The sequence below is a fragment of the Rhamphochromis sp. 'chilingali' genome (assembly GCF_963969265.1).
Source record: "Rhamphochromis sp. 'chilingali' genome assembly, chromosome: 9".
Lineage (NCBI taxonomy): Eukaryota > Metazoa > Chordata > Actinopteri > Cichliformes > Cichlidae > Rhamphochromis > Rhamphochromis sp. 'chilingali'.
In genome coordinates, this window is record NC_137936.1 from 12715223 (window position 1) to 12736396 (window position 21174).

Genomic DNA, 21174 nt, shown 5'->3' on the forward strand with positions numbered 1-21174 from the left:
CCAAAGGCTTGTCAGACACAGCCATGTCACATCTCTTTATCCCACTCTAAATATTAAAGCCTGCTGTTTTGTAACATAGAGCCATGTCATGCTCTCTGAGCAGCTGCAATTACACATTACAGGCGTGACGCTGCAGTTTCTAAAATAATTTTAGTGTGCATGTGTTCTTGTGTTGTGCTTTTTGCTCCTTGGAGGGTATCTCTTGTTTACTTTCTGCTAATTCCCACAGTATCCGAGAGGTGATTACAGGCAGTAATTATGTAAATATTCTAATTATAGCAACATTATTACTGTGCTGTTTCCAAACAAGTCGCACTAATTAAGGCACTCTTAGTCTGCAAATGCAAAACACATGTTATACATTCAAAGAGCAGATTTAACACATTAAAGTTATTTAACCTGTTTATTAAGGACAGACCAGTATCGGTGTCATACACACAGTCGAGCCTTAAACAAGATTTTTATTATTGCGAAATTTGTCCTCACCCTTTCTCTGCCGATGAGGGATCGTATTCGGTCTATAAGCTGAGCCACAGCGAGAGAATTCTTCAGCTTCTCATCCAGGGCCTCCTGGAGGTGGTCCCACTCCCACGCTCCTACAAAACATCCACAAACAACCCAATTCTATGGATCCACAATAGTTTACAGAAACACACAGGCAAACACTTTTCTAGCTGGCACTGTGCTCTGACCACCCACATACCTTACACCAAACACTTGAGGCCTGTTTTTGTCAAAGTTGGCTTGTTCTAAAATTTTTCTGTTTATGTAATCTGTTGTCATTATGGGTGGGGAGCCCAGTCCAGATTCCACCCAGCAAACTCAGAAACAGTGAATAAAAAAGGCATTTGTAGAACAAATCGTAAATCTGCCTTCAAACTACCTGGTTAGTAATTCATATTTTACTTTCATTTACGTCAGTGTACCTGGTGGCAGGAAGAGCTGGGCCTAGAGTCCACACAAGTCCAAAATGCCCTCAACTCACTTGGACTTCTGGGTAAAAAATTTGATTTGGGTATTTAAAGGTCACTGTGATCTCACAAAACACATTTTAGGCCATAATTCAACAATTAATGAAGGTCAATTAATATGGCAAAGTTTTACACAAATGATTAATAGGAGAAAATTATGAAGTGATGACATTTCATATCAAAAAGTTAACACTTTTCTGACCTTTATTCAAGACATAAGTCTGGTACTGAAGGAGTGAATGGGACCATCTTTTACATTTTACTTTACATTTAGTCACATATTAAATTAGTGATCTGCCATCTTCTGTTTTCACAGGCTACACATTTGTTGAAGCATCCACATTTAACATTTTGTAGGTTCTTTGCAGCAAGTAAAGAACCTACAGTGTTCAGAACTGTATTGTATAGCAATCGACCTTATTGAACAAATAAAAATACACCCAGCCACTCATGGACCAAATAGCCTTTAACAACAGGTTCAATAGCCCATGCTACCAGCATACTCCCCACAGACTACCCTGAGAAACAATCCAATCCAATAATACAAGTCCATGTACACTGGCTGGGCAAACTCCCACAGACCTTCAATTATCATTGAGAGGGTGAAGAGCTGATACAGTGACCAATGAGCAAAACCTCATTGTTTCTCCTGGATCTGAGGTTCAACTTATCAGTGGATTTCCTCTCCATTACTCCAGCACAGACTTCCTGAGAGGCCCAGGAGTGTGATCCCAAAATTTGGAGCATACTCTCCAGTTCCTTTTGTTAAAAAGGTGAGCCACCACTCCAGTCTGTTAATCAGACCTCAACACAATGCTGCAGCATATCAGTCTTGAGGACCACTAAAAGTCTTCTCTGCACATGCTATATAAGTCTGGTGAGACATAAATGTAAAAGCACACAATTGAAAGTTGTACCCTCTGTTCATATCACTCTGTCTTCCTGTATAGAAATATTGGCATAGTCCATACAAATCAGAAAAGGTACTAGACATGCTTAAAAAAAAAATCAAAGCATTTTCAGATGTGGCTGGTATAGACAGCCTCAATGACTACAGACCTATAGCCCTCACGTCTGAGACACTATCTGTGTTTTAAACGGATAGTGTCTCAGCACATCAGAGACTGTCTCCCCCCTCCCTTGACCTCCACCAGTTTGTTTACAGGGCAAATCGGTCCACAGAGGATGCCATCACCATCACACTCCACAGAGCGTTTAGCCATTTGAAGAACAGGAAAAGCTAAGTGAGGATGCTCTTCGTGAACCATTCGACACCATAATCCCAGACATCCTCACTCCCAAACTGGACCTTCAGATTCCCCCTGCCACCTGGATCAAAGATTTCCTCACCAACCAGCCTCAATCAGGCCTCACCAATCCCCACCTCTCCTCTCCCTACTGTACGCCCTGTACATCAACCCACCCGACAAACGTCGTAGTCAAGTATGCTGCTGTCTCATCTCTGATGGAGATGAGACAGCATATGGCACGGTGACACATACAGTGGTAGAAAATAACCTGAAGCTGAATGTCCTTAAAACAAAAGAACTCATAATGGACTTCAGGAGGCACAGACAGGTCCACTCCCCTGTCATTATAAACGGAGAAGAGGTGGAATCTGTTTCTGCCTTCAGGTTTCTGGGCACCCACATGTCTGCTGATCTCACCTGGATCCAAAACACAAACGCCCCAGTAAAGAAGACCCAACAGTGGCTGCACTTCCTCCGTGTCCTGAGGAAGAAAAACCTGGACCAGACGTTCCTGCTGGCCTTCTCCCGCTCCTCAGTGGAGAGCATCCTCTCCTACTGCTTGGGCGTTTGTTACGTAGGGGCCACAACTGAGAAGAGGAAGGCTGCACAGAGGGTAATTAACACCTCCCCCAAAAATCCTCTGCTGCTTTCTACCACCTCTAGAGGCCATCGCCAGATCCTCCAGTCTCAGGAAAACCAAGCCCATCACAGGTGACCCCATGCACCCACAACCTGTTTGACCCGCTGCCCTCTGGTCGGTGCCTCAGGTCAATCGGGTCCCACACCTCCGGACTCACAAACAGCTCCTTCCGCTGTAAACAAACACTATTCCCCCACCCCTGCCCACCCACCTCACCAGTGTGAGCCATTGTCTGTGTAACCCTCATCACGCTGGCCACTCATATACAGACTCTATACTCAGACCAAGTCCTTTTGCACTGCTTTAAAGCACTTTGCTCTCCAATGTGCGTCTTTCTATTGTTTTGTATATATTCTTCTTGATTTTATACATTTCTCCCATTTGTTATTTATTTCTGTAGTCTCATTATTTATATTTTATTCCTGCACATTTGGTGTGGAGCACTTATAATTCTGTTGTACATGTACAATGACAATAAGTGGCTATTTTATTCTATTCTAATATTACAGTTAAATCACAAGTGACAGAAGTAAAAGAGGAGCACAGCAGTGCAGTAGGTAGAACTGTCGCCTAATCACAAGAAGTTTTCTGATAAAAACCTGCTGGTGAGCTCAGGCCTTTCTAGGTATGATTGTGAGACTGTGTGGTTGTCCGTGTCTGTCGAGGCTATACCCTACCTCTCGCCAAAAGTCATTTGGCATAGGCTCAAGCCCCCATGATTCTGAACTGGATAATTTGATACAAAAATGGATGGATATATAAGATACTAGTTTAATTTGTGAACCTGTTCTTCACATGCTGTACTGCACAATGTTCCTTTCAGGTAAATGCCAACATGAGCATGCTAACGTGCTTACAAAGTCTTGCATGCTGATGTTTAGAAGGTATCATTTACTACAGTGGCTTGCAAAAGTATTCGGCCCCCTTGAACTTTCCCACATTTTGTCACATTACAGCCACAAACATGGAATTCCAATAAAATTGATTCAAGTGAAAGACCAATACAAAGTGGTGAACACGTGAGAAGTGGAACGAAAATCAGACATGATTCCAAACATTTTTTACAAATAAATAACTGCAAAGTGGGGTGTGCGTAATTATTCAGCCCCCTGAGTCAATACTTTGTAGAACCACCTTTTGCTGCAATTACAGCTGCCAGTCTTTTAGGGTATGTCTCTACCAGCTTTGCACATCTACAGACTGAAATCTTTGCCCATTCTTCTGTGCAAAACAGCTCCAGCTCAGTCAGATTAGATGGACAGCGTTTGTGAACAGCAGTTTTCAGATCTTGCCACAGATTCTCGATTGGATTTAGATCTGGACTTTGACTGGGCCATTCTAACACATGGATGTGTTTTGTTTTAAACTACTCCCTTGTTGCCCTGGCTTTATGTTTAGGGTCGTTGTCCTGCTGGAAGGTGAACCTCCGCCCCAGTCTCAATCTTCCAAGACTGCCCTGTATTTGGCTCCATCCATCTTCCCATCAACTCTGACCAGCTTCCCTGTCCCTGCTGAAGAGAAGCACCCCCAGAGCATGATGCTGCTACCACCATATATGACAGTGGGGATGGTGTGTTCAGACTGATGTGCAGTGTTAGTTTTCCGCCACACATAGCGTTTTGCATTTTGGCCAAAAAGTTCCATTTTGGTTTCATCTGACCAGAGCACCTTCTTCCACATGTTTGCTGTGTCCCCCACATGGCTTGTGGCAAACTGCAAACAGGACTTCTTATGGTTTCCTGTTAACAATGGCTTTCTTCTTGCCACTCTTCCATAAAGGCCAACTTTGTGCAGTGCACGACTAATAGTTGTCCTATGGACAGATTCCTCCACCTGAGCTGTAGATCTCTGCAGCTCGTCCAGAGTCACCATGGGCCTCTTGGCTGCATTTCTGATCAGCGCTCTCCTTGTTCGGTCTGTGAGTTTAGGTGGGCGGCCTTTTCTTGGTAGGTTTACAGTTGTGCCATACTCCTTCCATTTCTGAATGATCGCTTGAACAGTGCTCCGTGGGATGTTCAAGGCTTGGGAAATCTTTTTGTAGCCTAAGCCTGCTTTAAATTTCTCAATAACTTTATCCCTGACCTGTCTGGTGTGTTCTTTGGACTTCATGCTGTCGTTGCTCCCAATATTCTCTTAGACAACCTCTGAGGCCGTCACAGAGCAGCTGTATTTGTACTGACATTAGATTACACACAGGTGCACTCTGTTTAGTCATTAGCACTCATCAGGCAATGTCTATGGGCAACTGACTGCACTTAGACCAAAGGGGGCTGAATAATTACGCACACCCCACTTTGCAGTTATTTATTTGTAAAAAAATGTTTGGAATCATGTATGATTTTCGTTCCACTTCTCACGTGTGCACCACTTTGTGTTGGTCTTTCACGTGGACTTCCAATAAAATTGATTCATGTTTGTGGCTGTAATGTGACAAAATGTGGGAAAGTTCAAGGGGGCCGAATACTTTTGCAAGCCACTGTATCTTCGGTTTCCATGTGTGCATACTAAACAGGACTAAGCACAAAGTGCAGCTGTATCTGATGAGAATCTCATTTGTTTTTATGATAAACACACACTGGACATTTTGACTGGGTGATGCCTAACTTTCAATTAAAAGGAAAAGAAGCATTGACAGAAATGTTCAGTAGCTGTTGTGAAAATCTGTTGTGGGAGTAACAAGAAACACAAGAGATTGCCAAAGTCACACTGAGTCACCATGTGGAAAATTTGAATGTCTGCAAAAGAAATCATGACAATCCATTCAGCAGTTGCAGATATTTCACCCTGGACCTAAGAGGTCAACCAACCAACCAAACAAACACATAAATGCGCCAAAATATTCATAGCCACACCACTAATGCAGCTGAAAATGATCGCTCAACAGTAAACAAGGGCGAGAACAGATTGTCAGGGTTTAATGCACAGAGGTTTCTATAAAACAGGATGTAAAATATAACGACCCAGTAATTATCAGCACTGATGAACGTGATAAACCTAAACATAAAAATGCACAAAACTGCAGAAAAACAAATAAAATTCTTCATGCTGCTTCCTCAGCTGAGACATCTGGAGAAAACAGCTGGATTTCATTGCAGTGTACTACAATCTTAAATTGTAGATGCTTTATAAACGCAAAACATTCCTGTAGCTTGATTGGGGTGGCACACTCTGTCTCACTGGGACATAAACAGGCTGTCGAGGAAAGAAGGGAGCTGGTCTGGTCAGGATTTAGCTCATCATTAGTTCATAATGATGGTATTTGGCCTGATAGAGGGATTACCTCAACAAGCGGGGCCGGATAATGAAACTGTGTGGTGCAGACACCTCAAACGCAGGCCGAGAGATTAGCTCAAGCGCTGTCGTGCTTTTACGTGACGCAACTGGACACCAAGACTATGTATTCAAATAGACAAAAAGTGGACAGGCAAACAAGTTGGAGAAGAAATCATGTGTAAACAATTAAAAAAAAACAATCACAAAGACATTTCCAAGAAGTTTCATTCCTGGCTCTTAAGTTTAACTTCAACTAAATTCGAATAACACAGCAGCAAGGTCAGCAAATCAAACTTCTAAGATAATTTGAGATAAGATGCCCTAAAAAACAACTGGTCCTGAATGTCCTCACACACACACACACACACACACACACACACACACACACACACACACACACACACACACACACACACACACACACACACACACACACACACACAGATCTGTGTCACAGACATGTACTAAACGTGTTAAACATGCACATACACACCACACCAACCAAGTGACAAATTCAATAGTACAGCAGCACAATACACAAGGAGACAGAGTCTCACAGTGTTAACATCACACAAGCAAAGTCATGGCCTCTGTGACTGTCCATTCACACTCATGTGACAAAAACCCCAAGTTTGGAATAACACCATGGGTGTGTGTGTTTACTGATACATGATATATTGTTATGCAAATTAGCTCTGGAAAGCCAAATAAAATAAGCGACAACTGCCAGTTGTTGAATCACAGTCAAAAAAAAATATCTATCCCATCTCTGGAAAGGCAAAGTACAGCTTGTTGTGGATTTACTGCAAATGAACAAATATTGGCTCGCTGAGCTCTGAATGTTTCTGTGGGCAAAGAAGACGCTCATTCACATCTGATTAGCCAATTCAAGAAAATACACTAGCACACACTCGGTATATGAGGTCAGCTGCTTTAAACATACAGTGAGACCCACCATTTTGAAGGTTAACATTAGTCAATTTTTACACGAGACTTAACACCGTCTCCCTGCAGTCTTTTATGAAAACAAGGTATTCCTAGTCCACTCAGCACACGCACACATTCCTCCTGCTATTCTCTCCAAGCACCCCCCCCCCCCCCCCACACACACACACACACACACACACACACACACACACACACACACACTAACGGTAGTGCTCAGCTTTTTACCATCACATTATCTACAGATGAGCAGGGTCTTACTTTCTTCTCCCCTCTCATTTTCCCCTTGGTCCCAGTTTTTCCACTCCACACTATCCCATCTTCCTCCTCTCTTACTCAAAAAATATCCACACAAACACACAAGGACTATGTACACATGAACACACACACACTGCCCTCCCCTTATTTCAACTGCTGGTTTTCTTATTCTTATTCAGACAGTCACTCAGAGAGAATCAGTCTAACTCTATAATCTTCTTCCCTCCTCTGCTTACCCTCCACCAGCCGCATACACTCTCAGCTTACGTGTTTGTGTGTCTACTTCTGCTGTTGATTTGTTTGTGTGTCAGAGCATCAACGCGACTCACATGCACGTTAACAGGCAGCCAGGAATCAGATGTTTGCACGGCTTTTTTTGCCATAAGGATTTGTGCACACCGTGCAGCCTGTGTTGAAGTGCCAGCTAGCAGGCACTGCGAGCTGACATGCAGCAGGCACAGCACCACAGACTCTAAGCTGTGGGAGCGAGAAGATTTTTTTATTACATTGCTAAAGTTGAAGAAAATATTGCATGCCTGTTTTACTGGCTTCACACCCGACTCGAGAACACACTGGATGCAACTGCCTCAGTGTTTACAGTGCCTCGGATGTTTTGTGCTTGCATGCTTAGTCCGTGAGAGCAACCTAATAGATGGCATTGGAAATTATACAAGACAGGTGCACTTTATCATTTCTTGATGTAAATATAAGCCCCCAGGAACAGGTGGCAGAGTCTGACTCTATCAGCTAATCACATTCACAATTACAATGGTGTACCAGTGTGCCAACCCCTCCTGCTGTCATTCCATAATGTTTAATAGAAATACGCTACGAGAGAGACAAAAGACACACACATGTCCTGAGGGAGCCAAGGGAAGTGCAAGCGTAGCTCCAGAAAGGAGTTCAAGATCACACTACTACAAAATGATTGATCTGGTCCTAGATTAAAATACTACAGTTGCTTGCTATTAAGTACTTTCAACTTGACTGACTTCTGTTCCTCGGCGTAATGGAACATTGGACAAGGCCCAGCAGCAGGAAAACTGCCTTCTGCTGCCACAGGACCATTAATCATCACATCTAAATTATTAGAAAAAGAGTAACTGCTTTTAGGGAATAGATTTCCCTTCCTGTGAATGTCAGTCCAGCTATTTTTGCTCCAGTTGTAATGTACCTAATGTGTCTAAATTAGCAAAACAGGAAACATCAAGGATGCAGCACTGGCTTTGGCAACATAAAAAAATATCACTACAGGACTGCATTGTTTAAATATGTCATAAATGTATACAATGGGGCACGGTGGTTAGCACTGTTGCCACACAGCAAGAAGGTCCTGAGTTCAATTCCAACATCAGGCCGGGGTCTTTCTGTGTGGAGTTTGCATGTTCTCCCCGTGTTTGCGTGGGTTCCCTCCGGGTACTCCGGCTTCCTCCCACCGTCCAAGGACATGCAGCTTGTGGGGATAGGTTAATTGGATAATCCAAATTGTCACTAGGTGTGAATGTGCGAATGAATGTGAGTGTGAATGGTTGTCTGTCCCTGTGTGTTGGCCCTGCGACAGACTGGCGACCTGTCCAGGGTGTACCCCGCCTCTCGCCCTATGACAGCTGGGATAGGCTCCAGCGCCCCCCGCGACCCTGAAAAAGGATAAGCGGAAGCGAATGGATGGATGGATGTATACAATGGATCAAATATTAATAAGCCTGTAGTATTCAGTAAAAATAATCATTTCAATGTGCACTTTCCAGAAATCATGTAGCACCATGGAAGTGAAATGACTGAGTTTTATCTGGATAAAGTACTTTGTTTGGACTCCAATGCTTGGAGACACTTTTTTGTCTTTTCTGATTTCCAATTTCTGTTTGGCACTTTCTGTGCATGTCATCCTGCTGCCAGGGTGTCCGTTTGGGCAACTCGATGCTGGCGAAATCACAGGCCGCTAATCGGCTGAGATGAGAGGCTCGTCTGTGGTTTATCTGTTGTTTCCATTTAAGCTGGTCCAGCTTTTAACACAGAAATTATTTAGCAACACAAACTACACCACAGTATTTAGATTGCAGTCTAGTATAACTGTTCTTAATTACCAAAAAACTCTCATTTTATTCAGCCACACTAGCAGCATGGCTGGAGGAATGACACTATAGATCAGCTACCTACTTTACACCACAATAAAACGTCATGATGGTTAAAATCCATCAGATTATGGTGAGCCTCTATCTTTCACAAGCACAGGAAAAGCCAACCAAGAGATGAAGACTAAGAATCCTGCCAAGCAATGGTGCAATCAAACCAGGCTCCAACGTTTGTTATTTTAAATTTACTGTCTGCAAACATCTCTCAAAATTATATCCATAGTTTATTGAACAGTCTCTGATGCATAAACTATACAAATCTGCCACAAATCCTCATCCAGCAAATCTGCGAGAACAAAACTCCCTTCAGCTGCCCGCCCCTGGCCAGTCAGCCAGAAAAATTTGCCCCCTTAGTAATGCTAACAACATTTTCATCTTTGGCCTGTGTTCATAATGCCGTGTGAAACTGTAATATTTTCTTAGTCTGTTGCTTAGCACTAAATAGTACATGTCTGTATTTGAGCATCTGTACACTTTAAGGATGCAGCTTGCCAACCAAGCTGACTAGTGTTAGATTATAACTTAATTCTCCAACCTCTCATCCAAATACGGTCATTTCTGGCACCAAAAAAACAGCATGGCAGCTGCCAATACTCCAGCATAAATGCACACTCCAGAAACGAATGAGTGACATCATGATAGCTATGTCAGTCCTAATAATAATTGCTTTACTAGACTTGTTATCAGTGTTACTGCTTATAAATAGCTTTTCTAACTAATATAGGTGCCTGTACATTTACAGCAACACTAGTTTAATGCCCAATCACACATCCATCCATCTTCTTCACTAATTCAGGGTTGTGTGGGGTAATGAAGCCTTTCTAAGATAATCAGACTATAAATTAAAGGTAAGGAAAACAAAACAAAACAAAAAAACAAAACCCTCTTCCTGTCAACCATTTACCTTCATGCATTTTGCTTTTGTCTATATATTACTAATACGAGCAATGAGCAATGTATCCAAAGCGTACCCAGAACAGTTTCCTAGCAAAGAAGGGATTTTTCAGATTACAGAACCTTTAATCTTCAGTCTGCAGCTACGTCTGTGAGGCCTGTGAGTTTTCTGTCAGCTGGTACAACACATACAGTACAGGATATCACACCACTTCTCTTTCTTTTGGAAAAAGAGAGGTTTGTGATATAGCGTTTCATTTTCTTTGACCTTAGAAAACATCCATCAGCTAATTTGTCAAATTGTTCGATTTCATTCAGTCACACTAGGAATCAGGTGGATTTCCACATTCAGTACCTCGAGAGCTTACAAGTGGCTGTTAAATTGGATAAATGGACATGATGGCATTTTCTATAAAGATACATAACAGCAGATTTAGGATAACAGCAACAAATCTTTCTTTGGATGGAGGTTTTTACCTCTATAAATGAACATGAGAGTCTCCCACAAGCACATGCACAGCAGGGGGTCCTTCACCACCAGACGAGTGAGGCGTCCCGTCAGGTGTCCATCTGATCTCGGCATGTCATCAATAATACTCCCATCCCAGGTGGAAAGCAGCGAGTGGGGACCTCCGTCACGCTCTCTGCAAACACACCGCGACTGTGGACGTTCCCTGTCCAACCAGAGATAGAAGAAAATGTTTCAATTACAGAGAAGTTTGCCGAAATAGTTGGGCTCTCGCTGGCTACAGACTCAGGTGGTGAAATAGGATATTAAACCCCATGCTGTGAAGAGGTTAATATCTCTCCTACCTGGTCTTGGGCCCAAGGAGTAGCTGTCTGAAGTACGGGCTGACAGCACACAGCACAGCGGCATGCGCCCAACCCAGCTCTTTCCCAGAATCCCCGGCATAGAAAGCCACATCGGCGAACTGCACGCCACGCTCCAACAACCACTGCATGTCCTGGGAGAAGCTGGACTCCTCCACTCTAATAGGGGGAAGACGAGCTGAACAGAAGAGAGCAACAAAAGAAACGAGTGAGGATGGACAGAGATGATGAGCAATTACTGCTGAAATTCAGTTTGCCTCCATATCAAAGAATAACACAGAATATTGAATGGGCTTGTTATGTTCAAAGCCTCTCAGGAGTGTTTTAGTATTGATATTTGGTGTACTCAATTTTCCTTCAGTCTGCCTTGTTTACTTGTACTTGTGTTTTCTTGGGAGGCTGTTGGCAATGAGTTTTGACAACTCAGAGAAAAATTGGGGTGTACAATGCAGGTCGAGGGAGTGATCTTGTCAGCAACAGCACAGTGAGATTTTAAAGCCAAGAAAAAGAGACAGGTCATTTTTGTCCTTTCTCGTTGCTCATGTTTAAAGAACGGCTTCCAGGTACGTTTGTCTTTGCATTAATAACAGTCCTTAAAAGATGAAAGTAGCTCAAGGCTGCTGCAGTGAAATTCTGGTCTAGTCTGGTCTGGTCTGGTCAGAGACTGAAAAAGGACCAGAAGTTGACCTTTATTTGTCAACTTTACTTTTAAATTGTTTTGGTGATAAAACACTAAAATGAACAGCACACCCCAAAACTTTGGGATTAAAAAGATTTGGAACTAATCTAATAAATGAAGAAGACACAAAAAGGAAAAACCAACAAAAAAAGACAACGATTTGCAGTGAACTGCATGACAAACGTGAATACACAGAAAATTGCAACGAAGAAAAACACAACAAAGCGTCTCTTGGAAAAATGGGAGGCAAAGCTGTGCACGCTCAGTGATTCATGCATTCATGAAGTCAAATTAGTAAAAAGTAAAAAAGCACTGAGCAGGGGAACAAAGAAGGCAGGGCGAGGGAGCTTCAGCTTCACTAATCATTGGCCTATTATATTCCTATTGATGCTTAATACTTACTGCACCTCTGTGGAGCTCATCTCCTTTTTTATGAGTGCTCTGTTTTAGCCATGACAACTGTGCCGCTTCTTAATCCCCGTATGTCATTGTTAATGTAAGCTACACCGTAAAGGGAGCTAAGCAGTGTCGAACGACACCAATAAATCCTGCAGGCACTTGCTGCCATTTTTTTGGCAGCACTTAAAAATGTCACTCAGATTTAAACAGGCAAAGCGGAAACCTGCTCGGATCGATATTTAACACAGGTTTAACAGCGTAGTTTGTGTTAAATATGTTCAGGTGTTTCGGTTTTTTTAAAAGCATGACTTTGCATGCAGGAATGGCCATAGCAGAGAGGAGAAGAAAAGTGAACCAAGGAGTGCAGCTCTGTATTCTAACCCCCTCCCTGAATACAACACCAGACTACTTCGTCTACTCGAGGTCTTGGAGTTGTTACTTTTAATTTCCTGGTTTCAAATTCAGCGCACAGAAAGCTTTCAGTTTGTGGCAACATCCAGCAGCCAGTTGCAGCTTTAATCAGACTCTTTTGTATCCAATTAGGACAAAGAGCGTCCAAAAAAGCAGAGCATTAAGAGAAAGGGAGAGCAGCAGACATGCAGCCACCGAGCACTCCAGCTCAGCCCGTTTCTTTTTCAGCGTTTCTACAGTAATCAAACTCGCTGTGTCTAAGCTGTTTGCTGTGTGTCAGCCTTTCTGTGAGGTTTAGCCTCTTTTGATCATTTATCTCCTCATAATTTGTGGTCTTTTGCAGAATGTGACTGGATAAGACGCAGTTTGATTAAGTCTGCAATAAATCTGCAAGGGCCTCAAAAAAAAAAAGCGAGAGAGAGAGAGAGAGAGAGAGAGAGAATTTTTAACATGAGTGGCTTTTTGCAGCTTAATTGCAATTTCATCTAAAATTCTGAATTTCAGATAAGCAGACTAAGACTAAATAACATCTTAAGTAATTAGTCAGCAATTAACTGGCAACTTTTTGATTTATAATGGACCATTTGAGTCATTTTGTAGTGTGAGCGACTTAAAGAGAGAACTGGGAGAAACTGTCTGGTCTTTCTTTGTTTTTTTAAACATCCATGATCGCTCTTCTCTAGATCAGCGGTCCCCAACCCCCGGGCCTCGGAGTTGTTTGGTTCCGGGCCGCGAGAGTTGAGGCTCAGGTGTGAAATGTATGGTTTTCAGGGGGTTTATCGGTTTTCAGCGTTATTTTGTTATCGTTTTTATCGTTAACTCGGTTTTCCTGGGTCTTTTCACGTGTGTTATGAATAAATCTTCTTTTTTTCGGTACCGGTACTAGTTTTATTTTGTTGTATTTATCCGCGACACCTTAAAGGCCGGTCTGTGAAAATAATGTCAGGCATAAACCGGTCCGTGGCGCAAAAAAGGTTGAGGACCGCTGCTCTAGATTTTAGAAGCTCATCACCATTGCCTTGACAAAAATCATTATAATCAACACATTTATTTGGTTATAAAGATAATTTTTTGTTGTTGGGGGAAACATATTGTGAATAATTAACTTCAATAATAGGCATGAAAAATTAAAAACACATAACATACAGGACCAAGCGCTGAACTGACAACATGAGAGGGCTTCACTAAAAGATGAGGTTAAGGAGTAATCCCACAGTCTCATAAGAACAATCATTGAGCTGCCTCCACCAAACGCAGGGAACTCAGCTGTTACTGCTTCTGTTTGCTCAGGCTAAAATTGATTCAAATGTCAGTGAATAAAAGTAGTCTACCTAGCTCTTTGTCTTTCCAGTTTGGAACAGAGCGTATTGATCCAGATAAAACCTTTGTGCTCAGCTCTTTTTATGGCTATGTAAGCTCAAAAGGTAACAATCCATCCAGTTCACTGAATGTTTCTAAACACCATAAACACGGCAATTGACAAAAATATATATAATTAAGAAATATATTTTTAAAAAACACACACAGGCTACAAATCTGCTTAAATGAATTAAAAATGGCAGGCATGCATGACACTTGAAACAAAGCCAGGATAACTCATTGCTTGGCATAGTATTCCTCTGACCTGGCTGTTCTAAGTGAGGGGGGCGAAGTTCATTCACTTTATTTCCTCGCCTCTTCTCTGGCCTCTCTTTGGCTTTGTGTTTCAGACACTGAATCATGAAGTACTCCAGCTAAACAACACAAACAACATACATGTTATTTCAAAATCTGTACAAAGATAGTGAAGTTACATCATCATCTTGTTGCTTTAGAAATAACTTCCCGGGACGTCCAACCTGTCACTGTCTCCCCTACTAAACACTGTATCTACAATCTGGAAACGCAGAGTTACTCTACTTTGAAGGAAAAGAACATCGTGAGATGTGTTTTTGTCTTTCTCTTCTTTGGGGACGCTGAGTCAAAAACACACCACAGCATCAACTCTGACTCCAGTGTTGCATCATCACTTACCACGCTGCCAAAGTAGCGACCCACGAAGACATGGTTGAGGGAGGGCAACTCCAGATAGGTGGCCCCCAAGTCCCGGGACAACTGCAAACCTTCACTGTGAGGTACGCAGCTGCTCCAGTCAGAGGCACACAGTGGACACGTACAGGGGGGGCCTTCATCTGAAAACAGTAGAATTCAAGTGTAGGATGAGGTAATGCACACTTTACTAATAACTAGTTTATGTGTGTATATCTGAAGGAATACATGTGCTATTGATGTTACATTATCCTTTTTGAGAAGCATGAACCTACTAAGGCAGTACTAGATCCATGTGTGACTCAGTGAGTTCTACTGAACCACTCAAGCACAGAGGAAGTGGAAAAGAATAACATGCCTGTGACAAAGGAGTAGCAGCGCACTGAAGGGCACTCAGCAAAATTGAACAGATTCTAAGAAATAATTAGATTTAAAATAGTCACAAACACACCCTCCCTTCAGGTGACTGAAATTCCCATGGCAAACACTTAGCCTGTTCAGATGAGCAATGTTCCTCAATAATTACAATAAAAAGTTGTAGAAAAATAAACAATAATAAACAAAAAACAATGCCCTTACAGAATGCAAAAGTGTTGTGTTGTTAGTCAGTGCTGCTGGAGCAAAAAATACATTTTGCAAACTAAACTAGAATGGAAAGCATGTTTCACAAATCAGAACATATGAACCAGATGCTACAACCACATGTGGCTTTTATGGTGTGGCCTCGCCCTTTTTCCCGATTCCTCAATTCTTTCTCTGGGTGACTATGTAGAGAGCTAGCGAGGGTTTTTAAAAGGGAAAGCATGCATGCGTACGTTTGGATTTTAAAAATATTTCGTTAAGTATAATTTACCACAGAAACACTTCTTTGGATTCCTGCAAGTAAGGCATTATGTGAACTCCCTTAAATTTCCAGCCAATCAACCAGTTTTGAACCCTGTTGAAAGCTTTCTTCTCAAAGTTAACGAGGAGATGACTACAAAAAAGAAATTTATTTCTCTTTGTTATGGGAAATTGTTGTCTTTGAACTTTATAACCACTGATAAGGCCAGGGTTCGGTGGGAAACCGACCTCGAAGCTCAGGTTGGTGCGGAAGCATGGTCCAAAACTTTCAGATCTGCCATGAAATTGTTTCCCTGTAACAGACTAAAGGAAAGCCAGTACAGAATCTTACATAGACTACAGCGTACGCCGGAGTTCCTAAATAAAATTCACCCTCAGATTTCTGCTCTTTGTGTGAAGTGCAATACGGCTGTAGGGACCTATTACCACTGCATATGGCAATGTCCTTTAATTACTAGATTTTGGAAGAATATTGCTATAGAGCTTTGCTCTATTTTCCACCGAACGATCCCACTGAACCCTATGCTGTTCGTTCTGGGTCTATCTATAGAAGGGCTCTCTATGTCTTCTGTACAGATGCTTTTGTTAAGTAAACTTTTACATTTGGCGAGGCGATGTGTACTGTTTCAATGGATTCAGAGACGGCCTCCTACTGTTACACAGTGGTACAGAGAACTGCTCAGGGTGCTGCCGATGGAGCGCCTCAGTGCCATCATAAAGGGCAATTGTAATGCATTCTGTAGCATATGGCAGCCTCTGCTTGATCACCTACCTCATGACCTTACTGTGCTATTACATAAAGGGGACTCGCAGTTTGTTTTTAAACACACTGATTAATGTCTGTGTTTCCCCCCCCCCCTTTTTTTTTTTTTTTTTTTTTTATTTATTGTTTCCCTTGACTTCGAATGTGAAACGCTTTACATATTTTGTCCCAGGCGTGTGTACTGGTAACTCATATACCTGCATTTGCTTTGTTATTTTTTTTTTTTTTTTTTTTTTTTTTTTTTGTGCTTGGCTGTGCTGACTTGTTGCTGTTCGTGTTGTTCTGACAAAATCAATAAATCATCGTTTCAAAAAAAAATATTTCTGCTGCACACCCCAAGCTGCAATTTCTTCAGCAAGTTAATGAGGGGGGGGGGTCAGTAATTGTACAGCAAGATCATATAGATGTGTAAAATCTGCAGTGGCATGTGGACTAGGACTGGCTGTACTGTGGCATGTGTGCACAGGGAGACCACAGAAACAGAATCAGACAGAAAATTAGAGGGATTATCTTGAAGGAGAAAAAAAAAAAGACTAGAGCAAGGGCTGCACAAAGGAAGAGAGAGAAAGGCAGAATCTGCAGGACATACAGCCAAGTCCCGAGGCACTGGATAAATCATATTGCTAATAACCCACAGGCGTGACACAGAGACGATGGCAGGCTGAGAGCGTGTGAGTGAGTGCAAGGGTGACAGCAGGAAAAGGAGTGTGTGTAAGTGCGCGCGTGAGCATCGGAGCGGCTGTGACTTGGCATATCAGTGGTATGTTTGTGCGAGCAATGGTGTGCGTGCGTGCCCTTGGATAAATCTGTCTGCGCTCCTCCGTTCTTCGCTGGTTTAATGGCTGCATTAATGCACGTGCGGCAGCGCTCCCCCTGCCACAGATGTGCCTTAGGTGGTCTAAAGACAGGAAGCGCTCAGACCTCAGCCGTCATTCTCTGCAGTCACAATGGCGGGGGGGCGGGGGGGGGGCTTGCATGAAACTACTCACAGCAGCTGCTAAAAAGAAAAGAAAAAGAAAAAAAACACAAACACAAACAAAAGCTCTGGTCTACAGTGATCCACTCCCCTCTCGTTTTTCTCTCTCTTCAGACTTGACTTTCACTGTGATCACGCTGCTGCAGTGCTCTGACAGGATTTCAAAGTATGTTGAGCACACGTGCTAAAAATATAACCTGGTACATTTGATGGGCTTGTTTACAGGATTTAATTTTAACAGGGTGTGGGTCACTCACTGAGATGCCAACACATGTGTGTTATGTTAATGCTTATTTTGTTAAGCAGCCTCCAGTAAGGCTGTAAATGTGTGCTCTATCCTGCTGAAGGCACATACTTCTGTTCTGGTGCACTTTTTTTTTTTTGCACCACAACAATGAACTCTTGTCTACAAGCAAGGCTTCTTTTTTTTGGAACAGAAAAGCCCCAAAGTTGTACTGTACACTGTACTTCTTTGGAGTGTTTCCTGTGGGGAAGCATGTGAGCTGACAGCCTGAAGGCAGCCAAGAGGAGAGTTAATCATGAGCATCCTCCTCATTGCTGTGTGGACATGCTAGAGGATACAAGACTCACTGAGTGATCTCAGCAAGAAGAGCATAATGCTGTCCCGAAACCAAAACCAACAGCTTAGGTAACAGTCAGCTGACCTGAAATTGCCAGGATATCCAGTACAGTGACAGCTCATATGCAGCAACGATAAACAGTTGGAGGGTTGGCAAGCCATGTTGGCTAAACTAAACTAGGTCCTGCTCCAACAAAAACACAGAACAAAAGGCATCCTCACCATTCAGCCGCGCTCCCACAGCAACGAGGATGACGGGCACGCCCCAGTGCCTCAGGAGTGGGCGGAGTCTCGGAGCATAGCCATTCCTGACCTGCTGGAAGGCCAGCTTGTCAGTGACTGAATATTTAATAACTAAAATGTCCGCCTGCTCAAGAACTTTCCGAACACTGGCCCAGTCGCTGTCCAGCAAGTCCTAGAAAGGCAAGGAAAGGATGACATTTGTAAATAGATGGAGGGCTGAGACCCAAGCAAAGACATACACAGAGATGTATCTACACCCCTGTCTTCACCACACCTCATATAAACCTAACGCTTCCTCTCATGTAAGTACAAATTCATCAGTGTAACTGGGTTTTTTTAACTTTACCCCCTAGAGATCTTTATGAGGCTAGCTACTCTAAACCAACTTAATTCAACCCATTAGGAAGGAAAAACACTTCAGAAAGCTTTGAGCATTTTGAATTAAAAATAAAAGGCAGAGACGCAGAATTAGACAAACAGACTTCCACCAGCAACACCCCTGACGGGGTTAGACAGGCCTATAATAGGATGCATACAAAACCCTAACAGTGCATATGCTATTAAGAACAAAAGTTCTTTCATCAGGTTTTTTCTGCAATGCATGTTAAAATAGCGTCCTAAGAATAGAGACGTTTTTATAAAGCCTGCAATCAGCGCTGCAAGGCAAGGGCTGCTGGAAGTTGAAATGTTGTAGAAGGCTGTATCTTCTGAGAAACAGAAGCAGACTGAAAAGTAAACAGCATATACATTAAGTAACTCACATTTTCTCACAGTACTCTGGAAATGCCTTTGATTTGGCATAAAATTTGCAGATTGTTATTTTAAACAAATAAACTATCAAGAGGATGTAAATGTAGAGGAAAAGAGCCATAATAGCACTTGAAGATCAGACTTACAGTGCACAAATACATGCACAAGCCAAAGTCATAATGTAACAGCTGACTCATGCAGGTGTCTCTGCTTCTCTCAGTCTGCTCACTCAAACACACCACCTGTCTCTTACCCAGCTGGGACAATCCCGAACCACTACCGTGACATCTCCAAAGACACGTGAGGTGTACTCCATGAAAGCCGGGTTGTGCATACTGCTCTCTAGGTCGCACGGTCCCACCATGGCTCCCTGACCCAAGTAGCTCCACAGCAACCCCCCCTGCAGCTGCCCCTGCCCCAACATCTCATCTCCTGGACCGACTCCTCCGGGGCACTCGCTGCCCAGCGCCACGATGTGGATGGACCTGCAAGCCAGACAACTCGTGGTTGAAAGTGGACTGAAGGCATCACATAGGTGCCTTCAGTCCACACAGGTAGATGATGGTGATGATCAAAGAGCACCGAGGGAGCGGAGGCTCCTCTCTTTGCACTGGACCTTATTATTCATGTCTCTCACGGAGACAGTGCATCACGGCTATGTCACTGAAAATCACTGAAGAGAAGCTCGCCCAGGCCTTCATTATCACACCTGAGTGGGTATTATGTTAGAATAATTCAGACGGACAAATTATTCCCGCTATCTTTGTGTGTTTTCCAAGCAGTGATATACTGAAAAAAATCAATAAGGCATGCAACCAGGAGCCCCATCTCTTCATAAGCCTTAATGAGTTGCAGCTCCAGAGGAACTTACATTGTGGTCACCGCGGTTTCGTTCCGCTGCTTTATGCTATGGAGCCCGTTTCCCTCTCACGGTGCCTTTCCACGCCAGTCTGCAGTCAAGGCTCGCTTTTTCCGCAATGAGCCGCGGCTCGGCTCCGTCGGTAATCCCTCTCATCGGTGGCTGGCCCCCCGGGAGCCCGGCTGTAGGGGGAGTTTCGCAGTCACGGGCATTTCCCCGTCTCGTTATTCATTCATAAAAGCGGAGTTCGACACCGTCCCGAACCGACCGCAGAGGCGCACCGGACAGCCCAGCCGGCGGAGGAGGAGCAGCAGAGTGTGTAAACAGCAGCGCCCATGGACAGACAGCCAGTGCGCTAACAGGCGAACAAGTTGTCAGTCGGTAGGAAACAATTAACTACGGAGAGGGAGGGTAGCTTCGCGCCTCGGTGTCCAGACTGTATAGATGACGTCGGTGGATGAAACAAAGTGTCGCTAGCAAAATAACAACTGGGAAGGAAGAGAGAGAGAGGGAGAGAGAGAGAGAGAGAGAGAGGAGGGCTGACTGAACCGTGAGCGGCCGCGTCTGACTCAGCAGCACGCACGCGCGGACATACACGCGCCAACACACGCGCACAAACGAACACCCTCACCCGTTTTTGTTTACTCGGACTTACACCTTGTTGCCTCACCGCAGCTTTGCCCCTCTGCACGGCTCGTGTGTGCGCCTGTCACCATTCCGCTGCCCCACACTGTCACCGCACTCCTCCACAGGCGTTCACACAAAAGTTAATTACCTCGAGCTGGAAGCACGGGGCTCAGTGTTAATGACAGGGATAACAATAATGACCACCAAAGTGAGCACGCGACCGGCTATTTGCTGACACTGCGACGACATTTAAAATGCTTAAACCAGCTTTTTTTCGGGAGGTGTTTTGTTGTTGTGGGAGAGGTAGGTAAAAGGTAATAATAAGATCTGGCTGGCCCTCTTGGAAAAGCTCCAGGGCATCCACTGAGAATTGAGGGGAAGAATAGCCTGACCCTTAAAGGCTTAATCAGAGCCTCATGGGTCATTCGCAGCCATTATGAATAATGCATAACATAAAACCAGGGCTTGAGTTTGAATGCCCTTCTACACTGAAAATCTGTGTTGCTTACATGCTCTCCTTCTGGCAGATGCACTGGCCCTGCTAAGCACTTTCCCCACAGTCTGCTCTTTATCTTGACGAACAGCCCACCGCTTGACCTATTGCAAATGACCACCTGCAGACAATGGCCACTGCCTTCTGTCAAGACTCCCAACTTGATTATGTAATTAAACTGCCCCCTTATTCCATGTAAACCATGGGTCTTTCTTGACTGTATCTGAAGAGTCACACAGTACTGAGTTTGCTATAAGCCAGCTAGAGAACAGCATCATTCATGCACAGAGGGGCTCTATACCCCACAGCATTTGTGCTCTCAACCAATG

General features: G+C 43.5%; 1 protein-coding gene across 1 annotated transcript in view; it reads right to left on the bottom strand.

Moving 5' to 3' along the window:
• The window catches only part of rhobtb3 (Rho related BTB domain containing 3), a gene marked incomplete at its 3' end in the record, with an annotated part of 29211 nt that extends 8943 nt beyond the window's left edge, over positions 1 to 20268 (bottom strand). Inside the window, exons 1-8 of the mRNA XM_080892290.1 lie at positions 19738 to 20268; positions 19120 to 19351; positions 18096 to 18288; positions 14697 to 14854; positions 14308 to 14416; positions 11177 to 11372; positions 10841 to 11037; positions 487 to 596 (exon numbers count right to left, since the gene is read on the bottom strand). Coding sequence (XP_080748416.1) covers positions 487 to 596; positions 10841 to 11037; positions 11177 to 11372; positions 14308 to 14416; positions 14697 to 14854; positions 18096 to 18288; positions 19120 to 19351; positions 19738 to 19739 — 1197 coding nt within the window. The 5' untranslated portion in view covers positions 19740 to 20268. The remainder of the gene's footprint in view (positions 1 to 486; positions 597 to 10840; positions 11038 to 11176; positions 11373 to 14307; positions 14417 to 14696; positions 14855 to 18095; positions 18289 to 19119; positions 19352 to 19737) is intronic.
• Positions 20269 to 21174: the final 906 nt, after the last annotated feature.